At 41.4% G+C, this 18,823-nt stretch overlaps 2 protein-coding genes and 1 pseudogene across 2 annotated transcripts in view; 1 reads left to right on the top strand and 2 right to left on the bottom strand.

Annotated features, from left to right (window-relative positions):
- Nucleotides 1-17,793, bottom strand: part of DNAAF10 (dynein axonemal assembly factor 10) — a 101,351-nt gene extending 83,558 nt beyond the window's left edge. Inside the window, 1 exon segment of the mRNA XM_053447884.1 lies at nucleotides 17,341-17,793. Within this exon segment, the coding sequence (XP_053303859.1) occupies nucleotides 17,341-17,343 (3 nt within the window). The 5' untranslated portion in view covers nucleotides 17,344-17,793.
- Nucleotides 5,772-6,971, bottom strand: LOC125110064 (uncharacterized protein C3orf26 homolog). Its single transcript, XM_047747213.1, has one exon. It carries the CDS (start codon nucleotides 6,841-6,843, stop codon nucleotides 6,007-6,009), a length of 837 nt encoding a protein of 278 aa, XP_047603169.1. The 5' UTR covers nucleotides 6,844-6,971; the 3' UTR covers nucleotides 5,772-6,006.
- LOC125108809 (40S ribosomal protein S12-like) lies at nucleotides 7,899-12,346 on the top strand (annotated as a pseudogene).
- Nucleotides 17,794-18,823: the final 1,030 nt, after the last annotated feature.

The raw sequence follows: 18,823 nt of genomic DNA, 5'->3' as shown, positions 1-18,823 counted from the left end.
ATGTGATCATGTGATTTTTCTTTAGCTGTTAATACAGTGGTTTATAATATTGAGTTTCAAATGGTGAACCAGCTGTGTATCTGTGCAGTGACACATACTTGCTAATGGTATTCAATTTTTTTCCCATACTGCTTAATTTTCTTTACCATTTTCTTAAAATTTTTGCATTACACTGATATGGGTAAATTGATAGTTTTGGTACTGCTTTTTGGAGGGGGTATCAAGGTAATGGGGACTATTCAGATTATTTAATTCATATTGGGTGAAGGGTGGTAGTATGTATTTTTCAAGGAACTGGTCCATTATATCAAAGTTGTCAAAATTATGTATGAGTTGTTCATCGTATCTCCATATTATCTTTTCCATGTCTGAAGGGCCCATGGTAATACCCTACACATCATTCCTAATACTGATAACTTGTTTCCTCTTCTAATCCTCCCAGTCTTGGTAGAGTTTTGTCAATTTATTTATCTTTCCAAAGAACCAGCTCTTTATTTCATTGATTTTCTGGTTTTTGTCTTCAACTCTACTGATTTCTGTTTTTATCTTTATTTCCTTCTTGCTTGCTTTGGGTAGATCTTGCTTCTTTTTTTTTTTTTTTTTTTAGGATTATATTTACTTTTTTGGGAGAGAGAGAGTTTAAATGAGATTGAGAACACAGGCTGGTGGGGAAAGGTACACAGAGAAGGAGAAGCAGACTCCCCACTGAGCAGGGAGCCCAATGTGGAGCTATTCCCCAGGACCTCGGATCATGACCTGAGCTGAAGGCAGATGCTTAACGAACTGAGCCACCCAGGCATCCCTTGATTTTGCTTTTTTTTTTTTTCTTCTTCTTCAGGTTTTTGAGATGGGAGCTCAGATTTACACTTTTTTCCTCTTTTCTAAAATGTGCATATAGTGCTGTAAGTTTCCTTCTCAGCACAGCTTTACCTACATCCCACAAATTTCAGTAAGTTGTATTCTTTTTTTTTTTTAAGATTTATTTATTTAAGAGAGAGAGCAAGAGGGAGGGAGAGAGACAGAGAGAGCACAGCAGGGGGAGAGGCAGAGGGAAAAGCAGGCCCCCCGCTGAGCAAGGAGCTGGATGTAAGACTGGATCTTAAGACCCCAAGATTGTGACCAGAGCTGAAGGCAGATGCTTGACGAACAGAACCACCCTGGCACCCTCAGTGGGTTGTATTTTTTTTTTTCCCAATATAGTTATTCTCCAGTGCACGGAAACATAGAAAATACTTATTAATAAATATTTTTGAATTATCACTGAAATATGCTTTTGTAATTTACAAAGTAAATCCCTTTTTGTAATTTCTTTGAAAAAATGTATTACATTCCAAACAACTGTTATGTGAACTTTAAACATAGTCCATTTGCCAATTAATCTTCCTTTTTATGCCAACTCAAAATTTTCCAGGACTGAAACTGAGTATATGTCCAAAAAGTTAAGAATGGTATCTTAACAAAGTGTTTGGTTCACTGTAAGCAATTAATGAAAAGGATTTAAGAATAAGATTTCATTCCCAAAGGTGTAAGACACCACTCAAGTAGCAACAGACACATGATAAAAGCTTTATTAAAGCAGAGATCTTTCTGAGAAAGTTTACATTTGCAAAAACAAAAACCTGCTGGCTTTTTTCATCTGGTTTGCCTTCTAACGATTACATTATTTTCATCAAATTAAGACAATTCTTTACATAAAGGCCTAATATCCTTCAGACATTTCAGGTGCACTAATTTCAATTTTAATAACTACCTTAGTTCAAACTAAACATGCAGTACAATAAATGATACTCTGTCTAGTTCTCATGGACTTTTTAAAAGGTAAAAGCTGAGGAAGAAATCTTTAAAAGTTAGTTTTGTAAATATAGATATGTATGGAAAAAAGGAAAGTTTACCAAATAAAAAAAAAAAAAAAGAAATCACATTTAGGTGTGGGGCATTCTTTTAGAGACCTTACATACATTATCTCATTTATCTTCCAAACAATCTCCCAGGTAGATAGTGTCTAGAATATTTACTGTCTAGCCTTTTACAGAAAGAGTTTTCCAACTCCTTCCTTCACCTGAAGAACTGTAAGGCAAACGATATCCTTTGGAAGGAAGCAGACTTTGGTTATGGTAAAGTAGGTAGAGAAAATAATTTTTGTGAAGAGGCCAACAACACAGGGTTATAGCTACATACTGGTGAGGGAGGAAATACAGTATAACATCAAAAACCAGATATAATTTTCACTGCCTACAATCCCATCAGTAATCACTGACTTCTCAGAATACCAAATAAAATACTGAAATGGTTCTTACTACATAAGGCCTAGCATCTGGTGACAGAAGGTAAACTAGGGACAGTTTATAAGAACTGCCTTGAAGGAAGGTGGTCAAAAGGTACAAACTTCCAGTAATAAGGGAAGTAAGTATTAGGGATATAATGCACAACGTGATGATTAGAGCAAACACTGCTATTTAACATGTAGGAAAATTATTAAGAGTTCTCATCACAAGAAAAAAAGTTTTCTTCTTCTCTTTTTACTGTATTTATATGAGACCATGGATGTTAAATGAACCTATCATGTCAATTATTTCATAATATGCATGTATCCAACAATCACGCTGTATGCCTTAAACTTATAGGGATGTATGTCAACTATTTCTCAATAAAAAAGTGGAATTTGTGCAGGGCGGGGGGAGTGGGGGAGGATACACTTAACTGCCAGAGTTAGAAATTTGGTCTTTTTCTGGTATGCAAGAAACATGGAAAAGACAATGGACCTTAAGAAAAAAACCTATAGGGGCACCTGGGTGGCTCAGTGGGTTAAAGCCTCTGCCTTCGGCTCAGGTCATGATCCCAGGGTCCTGGGATCGAGCCCTGCATTGGGCTCTCTGCTCAGCGGAGAGCCTGCTTCCTCCTCTCTCTCTCTCTGCCTGCCTCTCTGCCTACTTGTGATACCCGTCTGTCAAATAAGTAAATAAAATCTTTAAAAAAAAAAAAAAAAAAGTAACATGGCTTAGGGCACCTGGATGGTTCAGGTTGGTTGAGCATGCGATTCTTGATCTCAGAGTCTTAAGTTCATGCCCCACGCTGGGCATAAAGCTTACTTAAAAAATACATAAATAACATGACTTAAGGAAAACAGAGTTGGAAGCAGACACTAAAAGCCTATGCATTCAGAGTACTAACAAAATCAACAAAAATCCTAATTAAGTATAGTTAAAGATGTGCTAACTAATCAGTATGGCACTTTTTAAAGGTACAGATTAAAGTAACAGAAAAAAGGGGTATTTGAAACTAAGTTAAAGAAACAAAAGAAAAAGGGACAAACATCTGAGGGAATTATACAATAAATTGTTTCAAATGATTTGAATTTGTAACTCACTCACACTGAGTCAAGAGGAAGAAGGTGGGCTATATGGGTAGTATACAATACTGTTATTCTTCAATAGCTTGCCACTTTTAGCTGCTAGTGTTTTGGATTCAGCTGCCTCTACTTAACAGCAAGAAGCATTAATACACTGGGAACATTGTAAATACATTTTCCTCTTTATCAGTAGTACATAAACCACGGTGGAATTTCTCAAAAACCCCTCTAGTAAGTGACTTATCCTCCCACGCCCACACCAGGTCAGGCCACATATTCCTATGTTATACTCTTTCAGTACAAGATGCAACTGATGACTACTTAAGTCTTAAATAGCAGTAAAGGGGAGAAAAAGGCACACCACGTTTCCAGATAGGAGTGAATGAACAGATACTGTTTCTAGGAAGAAAAATTAGGGAATAATGAAAGCATGAATAGGAAGACAAGAATGAATGTGGTTTTAGTTATGATGAGCTGAGGTGACTGACAGACACCCTCATTTAGATAAATATCCTGTAAGCAGTCAGATCCACGGACTGGAGCAGAAAAGAATAATGCAGGCTGAAAGTATGAATCATCAGTACATAGAAAATGATGGAACTTTGGGAATAAACAAAGAATATATGCATTCACTCAATTCACTCATTCAACAAATATTTATTAAATCCCTGTAATATGGAGGGTTCTATACTGGCAGCTGGCATAACAGAGGAACAGTCTGACCTGGCGTGGGGGTGGGAGGCTCAGTTACTTCCTTGAGGCACTTTGAACCATTTTCCAAACATAGCCTATGCAAAAGACTGATGGTAGATTAAACAGATGGCAGAATAAATCTAGCATACAATACTGAATGAAACGTTATGTTAACAAGACCAAGTAGCTAGAGTATAGAGAAAAAGCAGGAACATGGAAAAAGCTTAAGTAAACAACAAGTAGAGCCCATAGAGTCCATGTGCTACGTTAAGGTGATGTCAATCCTATAATATATAGGATTTTAAATGGGAAAGTAATACAATCAATATTTAAGAGGGCCTTGGACCAAACTCAGATGAGAAGCTACCAACAAAGATTAAAAATCGTCAGAGATGGGGCGCCTGGGTGGCTCAGTGGGTTAAAGCCTCTGCCTTCGGCTCAGGTCATGATTCCAGGGTCCTGGGATCGAGCCCCACATCGGGCTCTCTGCTCAGCGGGGAGCCTGCTTCCTCCTCTCTCTCTCTGCCTGCCTCTCTGCCTACTTGTGATCTCTGTCTGTCAAATAAATTAAAAAATAAAATAAAAATAAAAATAAAAAAACTTTAAAAAAAAATCGTCAGAGATGTAGAACAGCAACTAGCAGAAAATGTCACAGATGCCAAAAAGGAAAGAACTCCAAGAGTTTCCAACAAGTTCCAACATTACCAAAAACTCAAGTAAGAAGAATGAAGAACTAAATACATTTAAAGAGTACCAACTGGATTTCTGAACACTCTCTATTATCACCACAATCTGAGGTGCTCTTATTCCCATTTTACACTACTAATAAGGTCAAGAGTTTATGGTATTCATTCAAGGTCACACAGCCAATGAATGGCAGAACTAGAATCTAAATTCAAATCTTTCCAACTCCCAAGTCCGTGCTGGTATTAGAAGATTACTGCCAACACAATAACTCTTCAGTGAACTGCAGATACATAATCATTCTAGACCAGTGCTACCTAATAAAAATTTCTGCTCTGTACAGACAGAAATGTTCTATATCTGCATGAATGCAGGAACCACTAGACACAAGGAGCCACCAAATGCTTGTAATATAGCTAATGTGGCTAAAGAACCGAATTTATAATCGTATTTAATTTTAATTAATTTAATTAAAATGTAAACAATCACATGTGGCTACTAAATAGCACATCACAAATCTAGACTATAGTATATTGAAAATAAGAAAATGAGCATTAAAAGAGTCATAAAAGGGGCGCCTGGGTGGCTCAGTGGGTTAAGCCACTGCCTTCGGCTCAGGTCATGATCTCAGGGTCCTGGGATCGAGCCCCGTGTCGGGCTTCCTGCTCAGCAGGGAGCCTGCTTCCTCCTCTCTCTCTGCCTGCCTCTCTGCCTCCTTGTGATCTCTCTCTGTCAAATAAATAAATAAAATCTTTAAAAAAAAAAAAGAGTCATAAAAGAGTCAAGAAATATGATGGTAAAGATAGTGACAGCCACACAAGGCAACAGAGTTTAAGTACTCTGATTGTTCATAAATTCATTATTTATTTGAAAAATACTATTATGAGTTAGTTTATAATTCATAAAACTCCATTTGTTAGGAAAACAGTTGCAACACAGATATAAAAATCTATATATAGATATAATATAGATACATCTATATATAGATGCAAAATCACGACTTCCCTTATTACTTATTAGCACTTGTTTTTCCTGACATTCCAAATTTTTTTTTTTTTCATACACAAGCTGGTGATACTTTATTATACAGAGAAGTTGGCAAAGGACAGCTTCATTTCTGTCAAAGAATCTCCACCAAAAATTTCTAGTGATTCATAGGGTGATCCAGTTAACATAATAAAACAATAGCTGATATTTACTGAGTCCTTGCAATATTCCAGAGCTATTAAATGAGATGCAAATCCCACCATAAAAACTGGAATTTTCATTAGGACCCAGACTTAGAAAAGGCCGAGCTTCAAAGATTCAGACTTGCATAGACTGAGGACTCCCATTTCCAGAAGTTCAAAAACCTCCTTTCTTATCTCGGGAATGTCCATCATCCTCCTCAACTTCTGATCTCTCCAGTTCCAGTCAAAAACAAGAAACTTTAAGGGGTTCAAATTAAGGCCACCTTGTTTAACGAGTTCTTTAATTCTCCCAGGTGTTCCTACGCCCAGGTGCACCACACGCTTCTCCAGCAACTTTACCTGCTCTTGGACCTTAATGTGTTTTGCAAATAATTTCATAACTTTGCTGTCCCCTCTAAATGCTGTCATTGACCTAATGAGCTCCAAGGCCCGGACAGCAGAGCTGCAGATAATCAACATCAGGACTGATTTCTTCTCATTATGGTTTTTCCGAAGTTTTACCCACTTAGGGCAGATTTCTTTTAGGTATGATGAGAGACTATGAGTCAAATCATTGGCCTTGAGGAAACAGGAGTCTGGTAGGTTTAGTTCTTCTAATTCAATCACTGAACGATTGCTGCTGTAATAGTCCTTCATCAGTTTCTGTAGGTCTTCAGGGGTACCTGGTTTTGGCTCTGATTTTGCAAGAACATCTGTAATTTTCTTCTTTCTTCTCTTCCTTGTCTTGGTGGCATCTTCTTTTGTTTCCTTTGGTTGTATCAAGAAACATTCTTTAGGCTGTTTGGTCTTCTTTGACAGGGCTGGTACTGGAGCTGTCTCCTGCTGCATTTCTGGGTCTCCTCCTCCTTCACCACCTGATGCTTCTGGGCTGCTGGCTGCTCCTGCAGGCTGGTCCTCCCACCACTCGTCTCCAAGGTCGTCTGCCATCTCCAGTGGGACTAGTTGTGAGCGGACCACCAAGGGAAAGCGGACAGTGGCAGATATGCTCCTTGCCTCCAAGCCAAGAGGCCAGAGTGGGCAACCAGCACGCGGAGTCTCTCTTCAGACACCGTCGCCTCCGCCCGCGGCAATGACGTCACACCTCCCCTGACATTCCAAATTTTATTAAAGATTGCCTCACAAGTAAATAATACTACAGGATGCCAGCTTATTCCACGCCTGTAACAGGAGATTCCTTGTGGCATCACACTCAGGCAGAAAGGATAAAAAATATATATGTATCAGCCTTGAGACTAGGCAGATTAAGGATTAATAAAACTGCTAACACCTCCATTAAGGCCAATGATAAAGATCTGATCTTTTTTGTAGGTTGCTATGCTTCACAGTCTTGTACTTAGGTTTCAAAATGCATAGCTAATTCTCACACACAAAAATTAATACTATGTATTATTTACAAAAGACAAAAGAGAACTGGTTAGAGTACAGATAAGTTTAATAATGCTACCAAAACAAGTCAAAGTGTCAATCTCACAGAAATGTTTTTGGGATAACAATAGATTATCACATGGCCCTCCTTGTAACACCCCTAACAAAGGGCTCTAAGTGACAAAACAAAACTCTAAGGAAGGAACCTATAAGAACCTATGGATTGATGAATTTTCAGTGCTCAATTTTAAAAGGTTTCCTATAGAAATCTCCAAATGTCTAAAAAATTTTTATAGTACAAGATTATAAAAACCAAAGACAAATCCAGAAACGTATTAGTTATACCTCATTTCAAATTTATTCCTGTGCCAGATCTATGTATTAGCTGTCAACTCATGACCACAAAAAAGGTATGGGAGTTCAAGGAGAAAATTCAGAAAAGGAGAGTAGATGTGAGCTGTTGAATAAAAGGTTTATTTGGAAGTATAAAAGTGAGGAAGTAATTTTAATCTGGCAAGCCTGAAATAGAATAGATGTTTGATAGACTACACTTTGGAGATCATTTTCTCTTTTTAAGAAATGGTTATTCATTTTGTTAACACTTACTAAGGTGATAAATGGAAAAAGTAAGTACAAAAAATTTTGTAATAAATTATTTTCTTGGGGGACTGGCTGGCTTAGTCAGTAGAGCGGTGGTTCTTCTTTTTTTTTTTTTCCTAAAGATTTTATTTATTTGACAGAGAGAGATCACAAGTGGGCAGAGAGGCAGGCAGAGAGAGAGAGAGAGAGAAGGAAGCAGGCTCCCCGAAGAGCAGAGAGCCCAACACGGGACTCGATCCCAGGACCCTGAGATCATGACCTGAGCTGAAGGCAAAGGCTTAACCACTAAGCCACCCAGGTGCCCCTAGAGCGGTGGTTCTTGATCTCAGGGCTATGAACTCAAGCCCCACATTGCATGGAGAAATTACTTAAACAAATTTTTTCTCTCTGAAGAGTAATTTTGCAAAATACTGTCATAGTTAAAACCTTGTTAAAACTCAGTCATTACAAAACTGCTACCTGATCAAAAAATTATGCTCAATTGTCAAGTCATGCTTACAATGAAATAGTTAAAAACCTGGGAATAAAACTAACTGTAATGAGTCAACTAGAGCATGGTATTGTTAAAATCTCTTTAAAGTTGACCTTTATAATCTTTCAAATAAGAACTAAATTATAAAGAAATTAATAAATCCATATACTGTCCCAAGTTTTTAAAAAAAGGTAAAAAAGAATACAACCCCCCCCCCCCAAAACCCTCCCTTTCGTTAAAGTACACAAGAAACTCAACAGTGATCAATACAAGAAAAAGGTGTGCCCTGAAGAAGCTCACTTGCCATTTTATACCTTCTGGTATAAACTGAATTTTAAGCAAATGTATTAACAGTGTCTTTACAACTTCAAAAAAAATTTAAGAATATCAATCTACAACTATATTTCCCCTTATATAAAATCTGTACTCAGAAAATGGGTTTTTTAGACCTATGTAACTTCGTCAGAAGGTATTAAAACAAACACTGACAAAGTATTAACCTCTTTTCTTCTTAATACTCCTTTTTCTTAGATTCATTCCCTAGGTCACTGACCGATTGGTGCTCACTCCTGTGTCCACTTATTATTTAATAACATTTACTTAATACCCTATTAACTGCATATCAAATCTCCCCCAAATCAGGATTATAATCTTTTCCATACTCCTCTCTCTCGATCTCACCTCATTTGCCTCAGCCTTTAATCTCAACTTCAGATGATCTTGCCTCAAACTATCTTGAATTACTGAGAGAATTTAGGCCACCACCCATGAACTCCATTAAACCTATCTGTTGCCATGGCCTACTCACCTCACTCTTCGATATTTTCCCCCTCTCTTTTGATGCCCCTTCTTTCCTGTTATTCCTCTTCTTTCCGTAACTTCTAGTACTCATTCTAGGACTCATTCCATTAATTATCCTTTCTTATGGCTCCCTCGAGTGGGCTTCTCTCGTAAATCTAAAGAATACCAACATCTGGGCGCCTGGGTGGCTCAGCTGGTTAAGTGTCTGCCTTTGGCTCAGTCATGATCCAGGGTCCTGGGATGGAGCCCCACATTGGGCTCCTTGCTCAGCGGGGAGTCTGCTTCTCCCTCTGCCTCTCCTCTCCAGCTTGTGCTCTCCCACTCACACTCTCTCAAATAAGTGAAATCTTTGAAAATAAAGAATACAACATCTGCTATCCTAAATAGAACTCACCCCAACTGTAAACCAGTAAGGTTAACCTTTTTTTAATAAATGTCTCAGAAAAGGAACTAACACTCATTGCCTCCACTGTCTCATCAGCACTCACTAGTTTATTCCACTTACTCATTCACATATTCCTTCTTTAAACACTCCTTAATATCCAGTATATATATATATATATATATATATATATATATATAACATGTATTTGTAATAGAACAATGAAAAAACAAAGACAAGGCCTCTGCATTCTCAGTGTTTACTTTCCCCTGCAATCTAATTTCTATTACCTAGGATTTAAGTGAAGTTCTGTCTTAAAGATTACAATCTCTGTAACAGTTTTCATTTTTATTTCCTTCCCTCTCTTGTTAACGGATTTAAGAAAAAATCTCTTAAATTGCCTAAGGAGAGTCCTATTTCATCCTACCTTCTTGGGTAACCTCAAACTATTAACAATTCCATCTTTTCCCTCTGAATCCTCAAACACACTCCCTCTCTCCAGGCTATTCCTTTTACTCCAGAATAAAGTCTTCCTCAAACCTAAACTCCACAGCTTTTATCTGGTCTCCTTCTAGTCAAAATTTTAAAGAATATCTATATTCAATGTTTGACCACCCATTCATCCCTCAACTCACTGCATCCTGGCTTTTCTTGTTACCAGTACAAAACGATGTTTTCTTGTACTGTTGCCAGGGTCACCAGAACTCTCCTGAAGCCTCCAAGATAAACTTTTAAGTTCTTCTCTTTCCTGATCTCTGTAATATCTAGGCACTGCTGACTCCTTCAAATCTGACATCACTCTACTAATTTTCCAACACTCTCTGGCAGTTTATTCTCAGACAACCTTTGGGGATTGCTTAACCTCTATTTACCTCTTATATGCAGTGTTAGGGATTACCCTCTTCTCATTTTACATTCTTTCTCCATAGGATTTCATCCAGTTTCATGGCTTTAACTACTAACTAAGAGACCTGGACAGACAATGCTCAAATCTTTAATCTTAATCCAGATTTCTCTTCTGAGCTCCAGACACAGAGATCCAATTACCTGTTCGCCATTTCCACCTAGATGACCCACGATTACTTTCTTTTTTTTTTTAGATTTTGTTTATTTGAGAGAGAGACAACGAAAGAGCAGGGGGGTAAGGGCAGAGGGAGAAGAAAATGGAGAAGCAGACTCGCAGCTGAGCAGGGAGCCCCACACACAGCTTCATCCCAGGACCCTGGGATCATGACCTGGGCAGAAAGGTAGACGCTTAACCAACTGAGCCACCCAGGGGCTCCAACCCACAACTACTTTAAATTCAACATGTCCAAAACAGAAATCAACATTACTCCATCATATCTCCTTTTCCAACACCTCCTAGGCACAGAACATGCATTTGTGAAACAATCCCAAATGATGCTGACGCAGCCAGTTCAGGATTCACACTGAGAATCACTGTTCTAACATACATTACTTCTTCCTACCTTCAGGTTAACAAGTCTCCTCTATCCTAGGCCACAATATCTATGCAGTAAGCAGCGTTAATATTTCATAGCGCTCTATCCTACTGAACTTACAGAATCTTGCAATACAGCAGTCCAAGTATTAATTACCAAATGATGAGAATGCTGGAGATAATACGACAGTCATCCCAGAAAACTGCAAGTTTCTTGAGGACAGGACAACATTTCTTATATCTATAGAACTGAATCTTACCCATTAGGTGCTCAATAAATATTTGCTGAATGGATGGCACAATCATCTGTCCAGTCACCCAAGCCAGAAGCCACACACTGTACACACCTTTTCTTCCTACAATCCAACAGTCACCAAGTCCTATCTTCTACCTTCCGAATGTGTCTCATACCTGGTCTCTCCTCTTCATTTCCACTGTTCCTATAGTGTTTTAAGTCCTCACATTAGTACTGTAAACAATTTCTTAACTGGCCACCCAGTTAATATACCTATATTCATTTATCCTATTTTATTATCCACATGGCCACCAGACTGATCTCTCTAATAAGACAAAGGAGACAATGTCATTCTCCTGCTGAAAAATAATAGTTTCCCACTGGTTTAGGAAAAAAATTTTAACTCCTCCATATGATATGCAAACTCATCTATGATCTTGCCTCAATCTAACTGACCACCCTCTTTCTCCTTTCCACCCTAACCTTCCACCCTCCAGCCATACTGAACTGGCTTATATATATTATGCCTCTAGGGCTTTAAACATAAAGTTCTCTATCTAGACCACCTCTCTCATTGGCTAAATACTCATCCTTTTAAAACTCAGCTCAGCTCTTTCCCTGCCACCACCGAGCTTCGAGCTTCGCAGAGCCAGAGGTTTGGGTGCAGTCAAGATTCAGCTACACTCGTAATCCACCGCCATGGCACCATAGCCAAGGAAGACATTGCTGCTGAAGGCGTAATGGATGTTAATACTGCTTTACAAGAGGTGCTGAAGACTGCCTTCATCCACGATGGCCTAGCACATGGAACTGGCAAAGCTGCCAAAGACTTAGACAAGCACCAAGCCCATCTTTGTATACTTGAATCCAACTGTGATGAGCCTATGTATATCATGTTGGTGGAAGCCCTTTGTGCTGAACACCAAATCAACCTAATCAAGCTTGATGACAGAAGAAACAAGATGAATGGATAGGCTTCTAAAATGGATAGGCTTCTAAGACAGAGATGGAAAAACCCCATGAAGTGGCTGGCTGCAGTTGTGTGGTAGTTAAGGGATATGTGGTAGTTAAGGGATATGGCAAAGGATACCGGCAAAGGATGTGTTCAAGGAATTCTTCAAACACAAGAAATGAATAAAAAATTTGGTTCTTGGGCGCCTGGGTGGCTCAGTTGGTTAAGCAACTGCCTTCAGCTCAGGTCATGATCCTGGAGTCCCGGGATCGAGTCCCGCATCAGGCTCCCAGCTCCACGGGGAGTCTGCTTCTCCCTCTGACCTTCTCCTCGCTCATGCTCTCTCTCACTGTCTCTCTCTCTCTCAAATAAATAAATAAAAATATTTAAAAAAAAAAATTTGGTTCTTGTTCCAAAAATAAAAATAAAAATAAAAAGACTCAGCTCAGACACCATCTCTCTCTTGAGAAAGCTTTCTGGATGCCATTTATCTCCCTGCCCCATCCTCACCCCAGTTTGAATTAAACCTCTCCTCTGCCACGTACTTTTTTTTTTCTTTTTTTAAAGTAATCTCTACACTCAGTGTGGGGCTTGAACCCACAACCCCAAGATCAAGAGTCACATGCTCCACTGACTGAACCAGCCAGGCACCCCACCCCTACACTAAGTACTCAAGCACCCCGCGTTTAGTTTGTTAATAGCAAGGGCCACAATGCATAGTTGTTTGTTTGCTCCATGTAATTAAGTTCCTTGGAAATTACAAATGTGTCTTATGTTTGTACAGTCAGTGTGAGGTATGTTAACAGGTACTCAATTAAAATTTAAATAAACATATTCCTTGCTATTTTCTAAATAGTGGCTCTCAAAATTTAGCATATAACAGAATTACCTGGAAAGTTATAAAATTTAGATGGCTTGCCTCCATCCCCAGAGTTTTGGATTCAGCTGGTCTGGGTAGGACCTAACGAGTTCCCAGGTGATGCTGACAATGCTGTTCCAAGTATCAGTGCTCCAAATAATGTTTTCTCTCTCTCCAGGTTTTAAAGAATCTTTTCCTAGATGCCTCCAACTCTGCCTTCTGCAATCTTAATAACCTTTTTAGACCCAAGTTAATTTTCACCTCCTTCATAAAACTTTCCCTAATCCCAGATAAAACTGTTCTTGCTCCTTCCTCAATGTCTATCAGGCTTTGTGTGCATTACTCATATTGTAACTTGGGCTAACTTTTTTCATACCTACTAGCATTTGATTATTTTCCAGAATTAAATGAAGATAGGAAACCTGCCTTAGTCATTTTAATATCTTCAACAACCAAGCACAGTAACCAGTGAACAGCAGACAAAAGCTACAAGTATTTGTGATATGAATGAATCCCTGTTGCTTGACCAGCCTCTGGGCCCATGGTCTGACTTGCTTAATTCTCCTGGCCCAAGCTGATCTCCTTATACTGCCGTGTACTTTTGCTTGCCTTACTACCTAGAACAATGCCTGATCTACCCACAGTTATCTGTCCCTCACTTTGCTTTGCTGACTGACCCTCAGCTTCTTTACCTTCCAATCTATGCCCTTTTAATTTTCTCATCCACTATGGGACATAATGAACAGAAATTTTCTTCTCATGACTACTGTGAATTTTAATTCTACAGGTCATAATACAGAGGTTGTTTACTTTGTTGTTGCTATACAGCCTTTGTCACAGAATCTGAACTAAAATACGTTGTATGCAACTCCAACTGCAGGTATCACGGACAGCAATAAATGTTTTGAATTCTATTTACAGATTGGAAATTATTTTATTTTAAAGATTTTATTATTTATTTATTTGAGAGAGAGAGCACAAGCAGGGCGAGCGGGAGAGGGAGAAGCAGGCTCCCCGCCTAGCAGGGAGCCCAGTGCGGGCTCCATCCCAGGACCCCAGGATAAGGACCCAAACCAAAGGCAGATGCCTAACCAACTGAGCCACTCTGGCACCTGAGATTGTGGAAATAATTAATAAAAAGTTTAAAAACACAAAGACATAAAAACATCATTTATAAAATTAAAGGTTTTCCTAAGAAAATTTTTTTAAAAAGCCAATTACTTACACACCATATTGATATATGCATCCAAAATAAAATCCTATTTTTAAATTATACTAAGTACATGGTGAAGACTATTTCTGATGCACAAAAAGTTAACTAAGTTTCTATAAATGCTCCTAAAGGGGGGCCTGGGTGGCTCAGTCAGTTAAGCATCTGCCTACGGCTCAGGTCATGATCTCGGGGTCCTGGGATGAGCCCTACATAGGTCTCCCTGCTAAGCAGGGAGTCTGCTTCTTCCTCTCACTCTGTCTCAATGCATAAAGTCTTTAAAATTAATTAAAATAAATAGAAAATAAAATAAAATAACACCCCTACAAAATTTACTCCTCCAAAAATTACTTGGAGACTTTTCAATCATACAGACCTAAACAAACATTCTTCTGTTCAAATCATTTATTCTTTTTCTGCATGGCAGTAACTCTGAAGTACTCTTATCTAAAATACAGATTCCTACCCAGAGAAAAGAATTGTGAAGACATCTAGTTATTTACTTCAATAAACATACACAATTTTATCAGACAACTGGGAGGGGGGGTGGATATTCCTAGAAGCTCGGTACTCAGGTGTGTGTCTGTGTATGTAAAATCTTCATGCCACCTGCATGCTCAGCAGTTTTAAGATTCAAAAAGAGATGGAGGGAGGGAAAGACTTAACTCTCAGGTAAAAAACTACTTTTAACATAGCAACTAAAATAAATACCATCGGAAAAGACTGTTGGTAAATTCAATCCAATCTTTTTACTAAACCCCTTACTTGAATTAATCAGTGATATTCGTAAGTTAATTCATAAATTAAAACACACTGACAAAATTGTCAATATGGTCATGATACTCAGTAAGAGTTATAATAAAGTTTTCCAAAGGGAGTGAAAATTTTCAGAATTCTAGGCTCAATTAACTAGAGAAATGAACCAGATCACTCCAAAGCCCAAATTATGTGAGTTAATTAATATCCCATACAGCAGAGTTGACCTGTAGGTATGGTCTTGATACCTTCAAACCAGTGCTACATTCAACAGACTAAAATAATTCTAAGGTTGGGAAGCCAATGTCACAACAAATTAACTAGGTCCTGAAATGGTATTGAGAGAATGGCAGAAGAAAGAAGGAAAAGTAAATCAGAAAATACGGAAAAGAAAACTGGAAAGAGGGAAATAATGACCTAGAAGGAAACAATATCAAAAGGTAAACCTTAGAATATTCTTTTAAAATAAGAAAACACTGAGTATGAGGAAGGTAAATTTAAGAGCTAAAAAAGGATTTCCCAAATTCAATCTGTTGGTCAAAAAAAGGGGTGGGGGGGATCCTGAGGGGACACTACAGGAGGAAAAAAAAAAAAAAACCCACCTGGAAACCAGCTCATTCTGATGTATAACACGTAAGCAACAAAAGGCTGGATCATTATTCCTCACAACTTATTGTTTACAAATGCTGGTAAAAACATGCACTGCAATGGTCAAAGATCATTCAAAGATCTTCAAGATCCTGACATTCGAGTAAAATATATGTATAAGGAAGTGGCAGTAAAGCACTCAAGTGCAATTCATAACTCCAAAAAAACTATGCCAACAAAAGACTGCACTATTAATGGCCTTGATCTTAACTGTTTTCTGTTGTACTCTGGAAAAACTGAAGTTTTCTAACTTTGGGGGCCAAAGTTGTCTCTGAGCTGCCTCCCAAGTTGGCAGGGAAAAACTTCCTCCATATATCACTCACTGATCATTTATTAAGTTTCTTCATAACCTGGATTTTAAGTATACTGATAAGTGCACTTAATCATTTGCCCTCTATTTTAAATAAAAGTTGACTTACTTGAATTTTCTAGTTTCACTTTGTTCCTTCCCAATCCCATCGAACTGATTTTAAGTTGCCGTCAACAGGATTTCTCCCTTTGCTAATCCACCGCTCTATTTTGAAACACTTAAATTCTACATACAGGGTGAAATACAATCCAAGAAATTACCCAACGTCAAACAATCGGTCTAAAAAATCTCCTGACAACTGCTGGAAGACTCTTGGAAAAAGCTTAACAACCAAATCACATGTCTGAATATCTGATACATATGGAAGAGGCTGCGAACTTTTCCTACTACGCATACAATTCGCGATTGCAGAGAGGAAACTGCAGCAGCTACCCGGGGCGAGGGAACCGGTAAGGTAACAGGCTAAAAGGGCGTCGTTGATTTCTTGGCTACAGTGACAGAGGCGGGAGACACACCCCTAGCGTCGGTTTGAAACACTACAGCAATGAATTCTACCTAGGGATTAACGCGAGGGTAAGGAAAGACAAATTTAAATCGCCATGATTCAAAAACAACCACAAGAGAGACTTTGGAAGGTAACAAAGAAAACGAAAAGCCGTGGACAGCAAGGAAGCGTTGAAAACAAGTATCCCCATGTATCAAAGACCGAGTTAGAGACTGCGGTTTTCAGGAACATACACCTGGACCTTTCCAGTTCGCCAGTGCAGAGAGAAAAGCAGCGGCGAAAGGAACCCCATAAGGTTGCAAGCAGCACCAAAATACTAACCGGAGAGGGTAGAAGTAAGTGGCAGGATTTCCTGCAAAGACTCACTGCTGGAAAATGGAGTGGGAGAGAGAACAGCTCTGGAGAGAAAGTGGGTCTTATATAAAAAGCCATTTACCACGTATTATTTCCCCAGAATTCTGGAATGTGCCCGAACTTGAAGGAGTGAGTCTGGGAGTGGAAGGGGGGCTCCATGTGCAGGAGGGTCCGGAAAGAAGTAATGCAGGGCGACGAGGGGCCAGGGCCAGGCGGAAGGCCGGGGAGGAAGGGGTCGAGGCCGGCGCGCGCGGAGGGAGGAGGCGGAGGGGCGCCCCGCGGGGGCCCGGGGGCGGGCGCGGGGGCCCCGCGGTCCTGTCAGGCAGCCGGCCCACCGCCTCCACCCGCCGCCGGCCGCCAACGCACCCGGGCCGCTGAGGGCTCTCCTGGACCCTCCGCGGCCCCAGCTGGGCCGGGTCTCTCGAATTTTCCACTGGGGGAAGCCGGCCGGGGGTACCGAGGCTCGCCCCCGCCCCCGGCCCTGGAAGCGGCGGGTGGAGGAGGGATGGTGCATTGGGGAAGCAAAGGTCTCACCATTTTGCTCGGCGGTCGGCGGCTCGCGCGGGAGGAGAAGAGTGTCGGCGCTCAGAGGGGCTCCCGCAGGAAGCGGCGGCGGCGGCGGCCCAGCTGCGCTGGGCTGTGGCGGCTGCGGCCCTCGGGACGCCCGCGGGGGAGGGGGTGCAGGTTGGGGGAAGGGAGGCGGTGCCTCGGGGCCCGCGCCGGCCGGGTGACTGGGCACACGGGAGCGGGCGGGGAAGAAGAGAAATTAAGGTCGAGATTCCGAGACAGAGAGAGAGGGAGGAGAGACAGCGAGAAAGGGGGAGAGGCAGAGAGGCAGAGAGGAAGGGGAGGAGGGGGAAGAGGGGGCCAGGCGGCTCGTGGGATTCAGCCTAGCGCTCGCGCCGGAGCCGTGACGGACTCACTGCAGTGGCTCGCGCTGACCCGCAACCTCAAGGCACGAAAAAGGGGGAGGGCGGGAGAGGGAGGGGAAGGCGGAGCGCAGCGGGGCGGAGGGCGGGGGCGCGCGCAGAGGCCGGCGGGGGGGCGGGGCTTCCGCGAGTGGCGCACCATCCGGTGAACCCGCGCGCGGGCTCCGCGGCGGCCGCCCGGGTGCTCTGGCGAGCTCTGGTTGGGGATCGCGGAGCGCGCGACCCGCGTCATCCCCACCGTGGGCCGCCCTTTGCGTGCGGTGCGGAGGGGAGGACAGGGACGGGGGGCGCGGACGTCGGTGACGTCGCGTGGCGGAGCCCTTCCTGTCATGTGGCTGGAGGCGGGCAGGTGTGAGGAAGCTGGATCGGGAGGAGGAGAGGAATGCGAGCCGTGCAGTGCGAGGAGGAAGTGCGAGGGGTGCCCGAGCTGGTGGCGAAGGCGTACTTGGTTCCAGGAGTAGGAACCTCGTGGGGGAGGAGCGCAGATGAGCGGCCTTAAGGTGTCAGAGCCACCCAGGCACCGCACAAAAGAACAAAACAAAAAAAGAGGAATATCCGAGCCCTGGAGCTAGAAGAGTATCCGTTTACTCAGGAGGATTCCTATCTTTGCATCAGTGTACCGACTTGGACCCACTACAAAATGGCTCGGCGCATCTAGACTGTTTGTTGTCACCCCGGTGCGGCACCCGCAGGCCCACACCCCAGTATGAGCTGGCAGGGTCAGGAGCCAGGTTGGAAAGGCAGGGAAGAAGAGCCAAAGCTGGCTACAGCTTGAGGCTTGAGGAGCCACAAAACAGCTGAGTGGAAGGACTGCTTCCCACTCCCGCAAAAGACTTCCTCACCCAGTTCTGTATGTTTCCTTAAACCCTCCAAGCTGCCGTTTGACGGGGTGCCCAGTGTTTGTTTTGAAACACATTCGAAGATAGATTGCCCACTTATCCTTTAGTAGGGCTATATCTACTTTGGTGGCAATTAGCATTCCCAGAAAATTCAGGCTGTAATGGGAAATGGAAGAGCATAAGGAAGAAAGTGTATTGGGGGGCGGGGCGGGGGGAGCCAATGGGAGATGTGTGATAAGGCTAGTGAAG

Source organism: Lutra lutra, chromosome 9 (assembly GCF_902655055.1).
Source record: "Lutra lutra chromosome 9, mLutLut1.2, whole genome shotgun sequence".
Classification (NCBI taxonomy): domain Eukaryota; kingdom Metazoa; phylum Chordata; class Mammalia; order Carnivora; family Mustelidae; genus Lutra; species Lutra lutra.
Note: the sequence above shows the minus strand (reverse complement) of the source record. Positions and strands in the feature narration are given on the sequence as shown.

Coding starts and splice junctions, on each gene's coding strand:
- LOC125110064 (XM_047747213.1), bottom strand. CDS start 6,843: ATGGCAGACGACCTTGGAGACGAGTGGTGGGAGGACCAGCCTGCAGGA.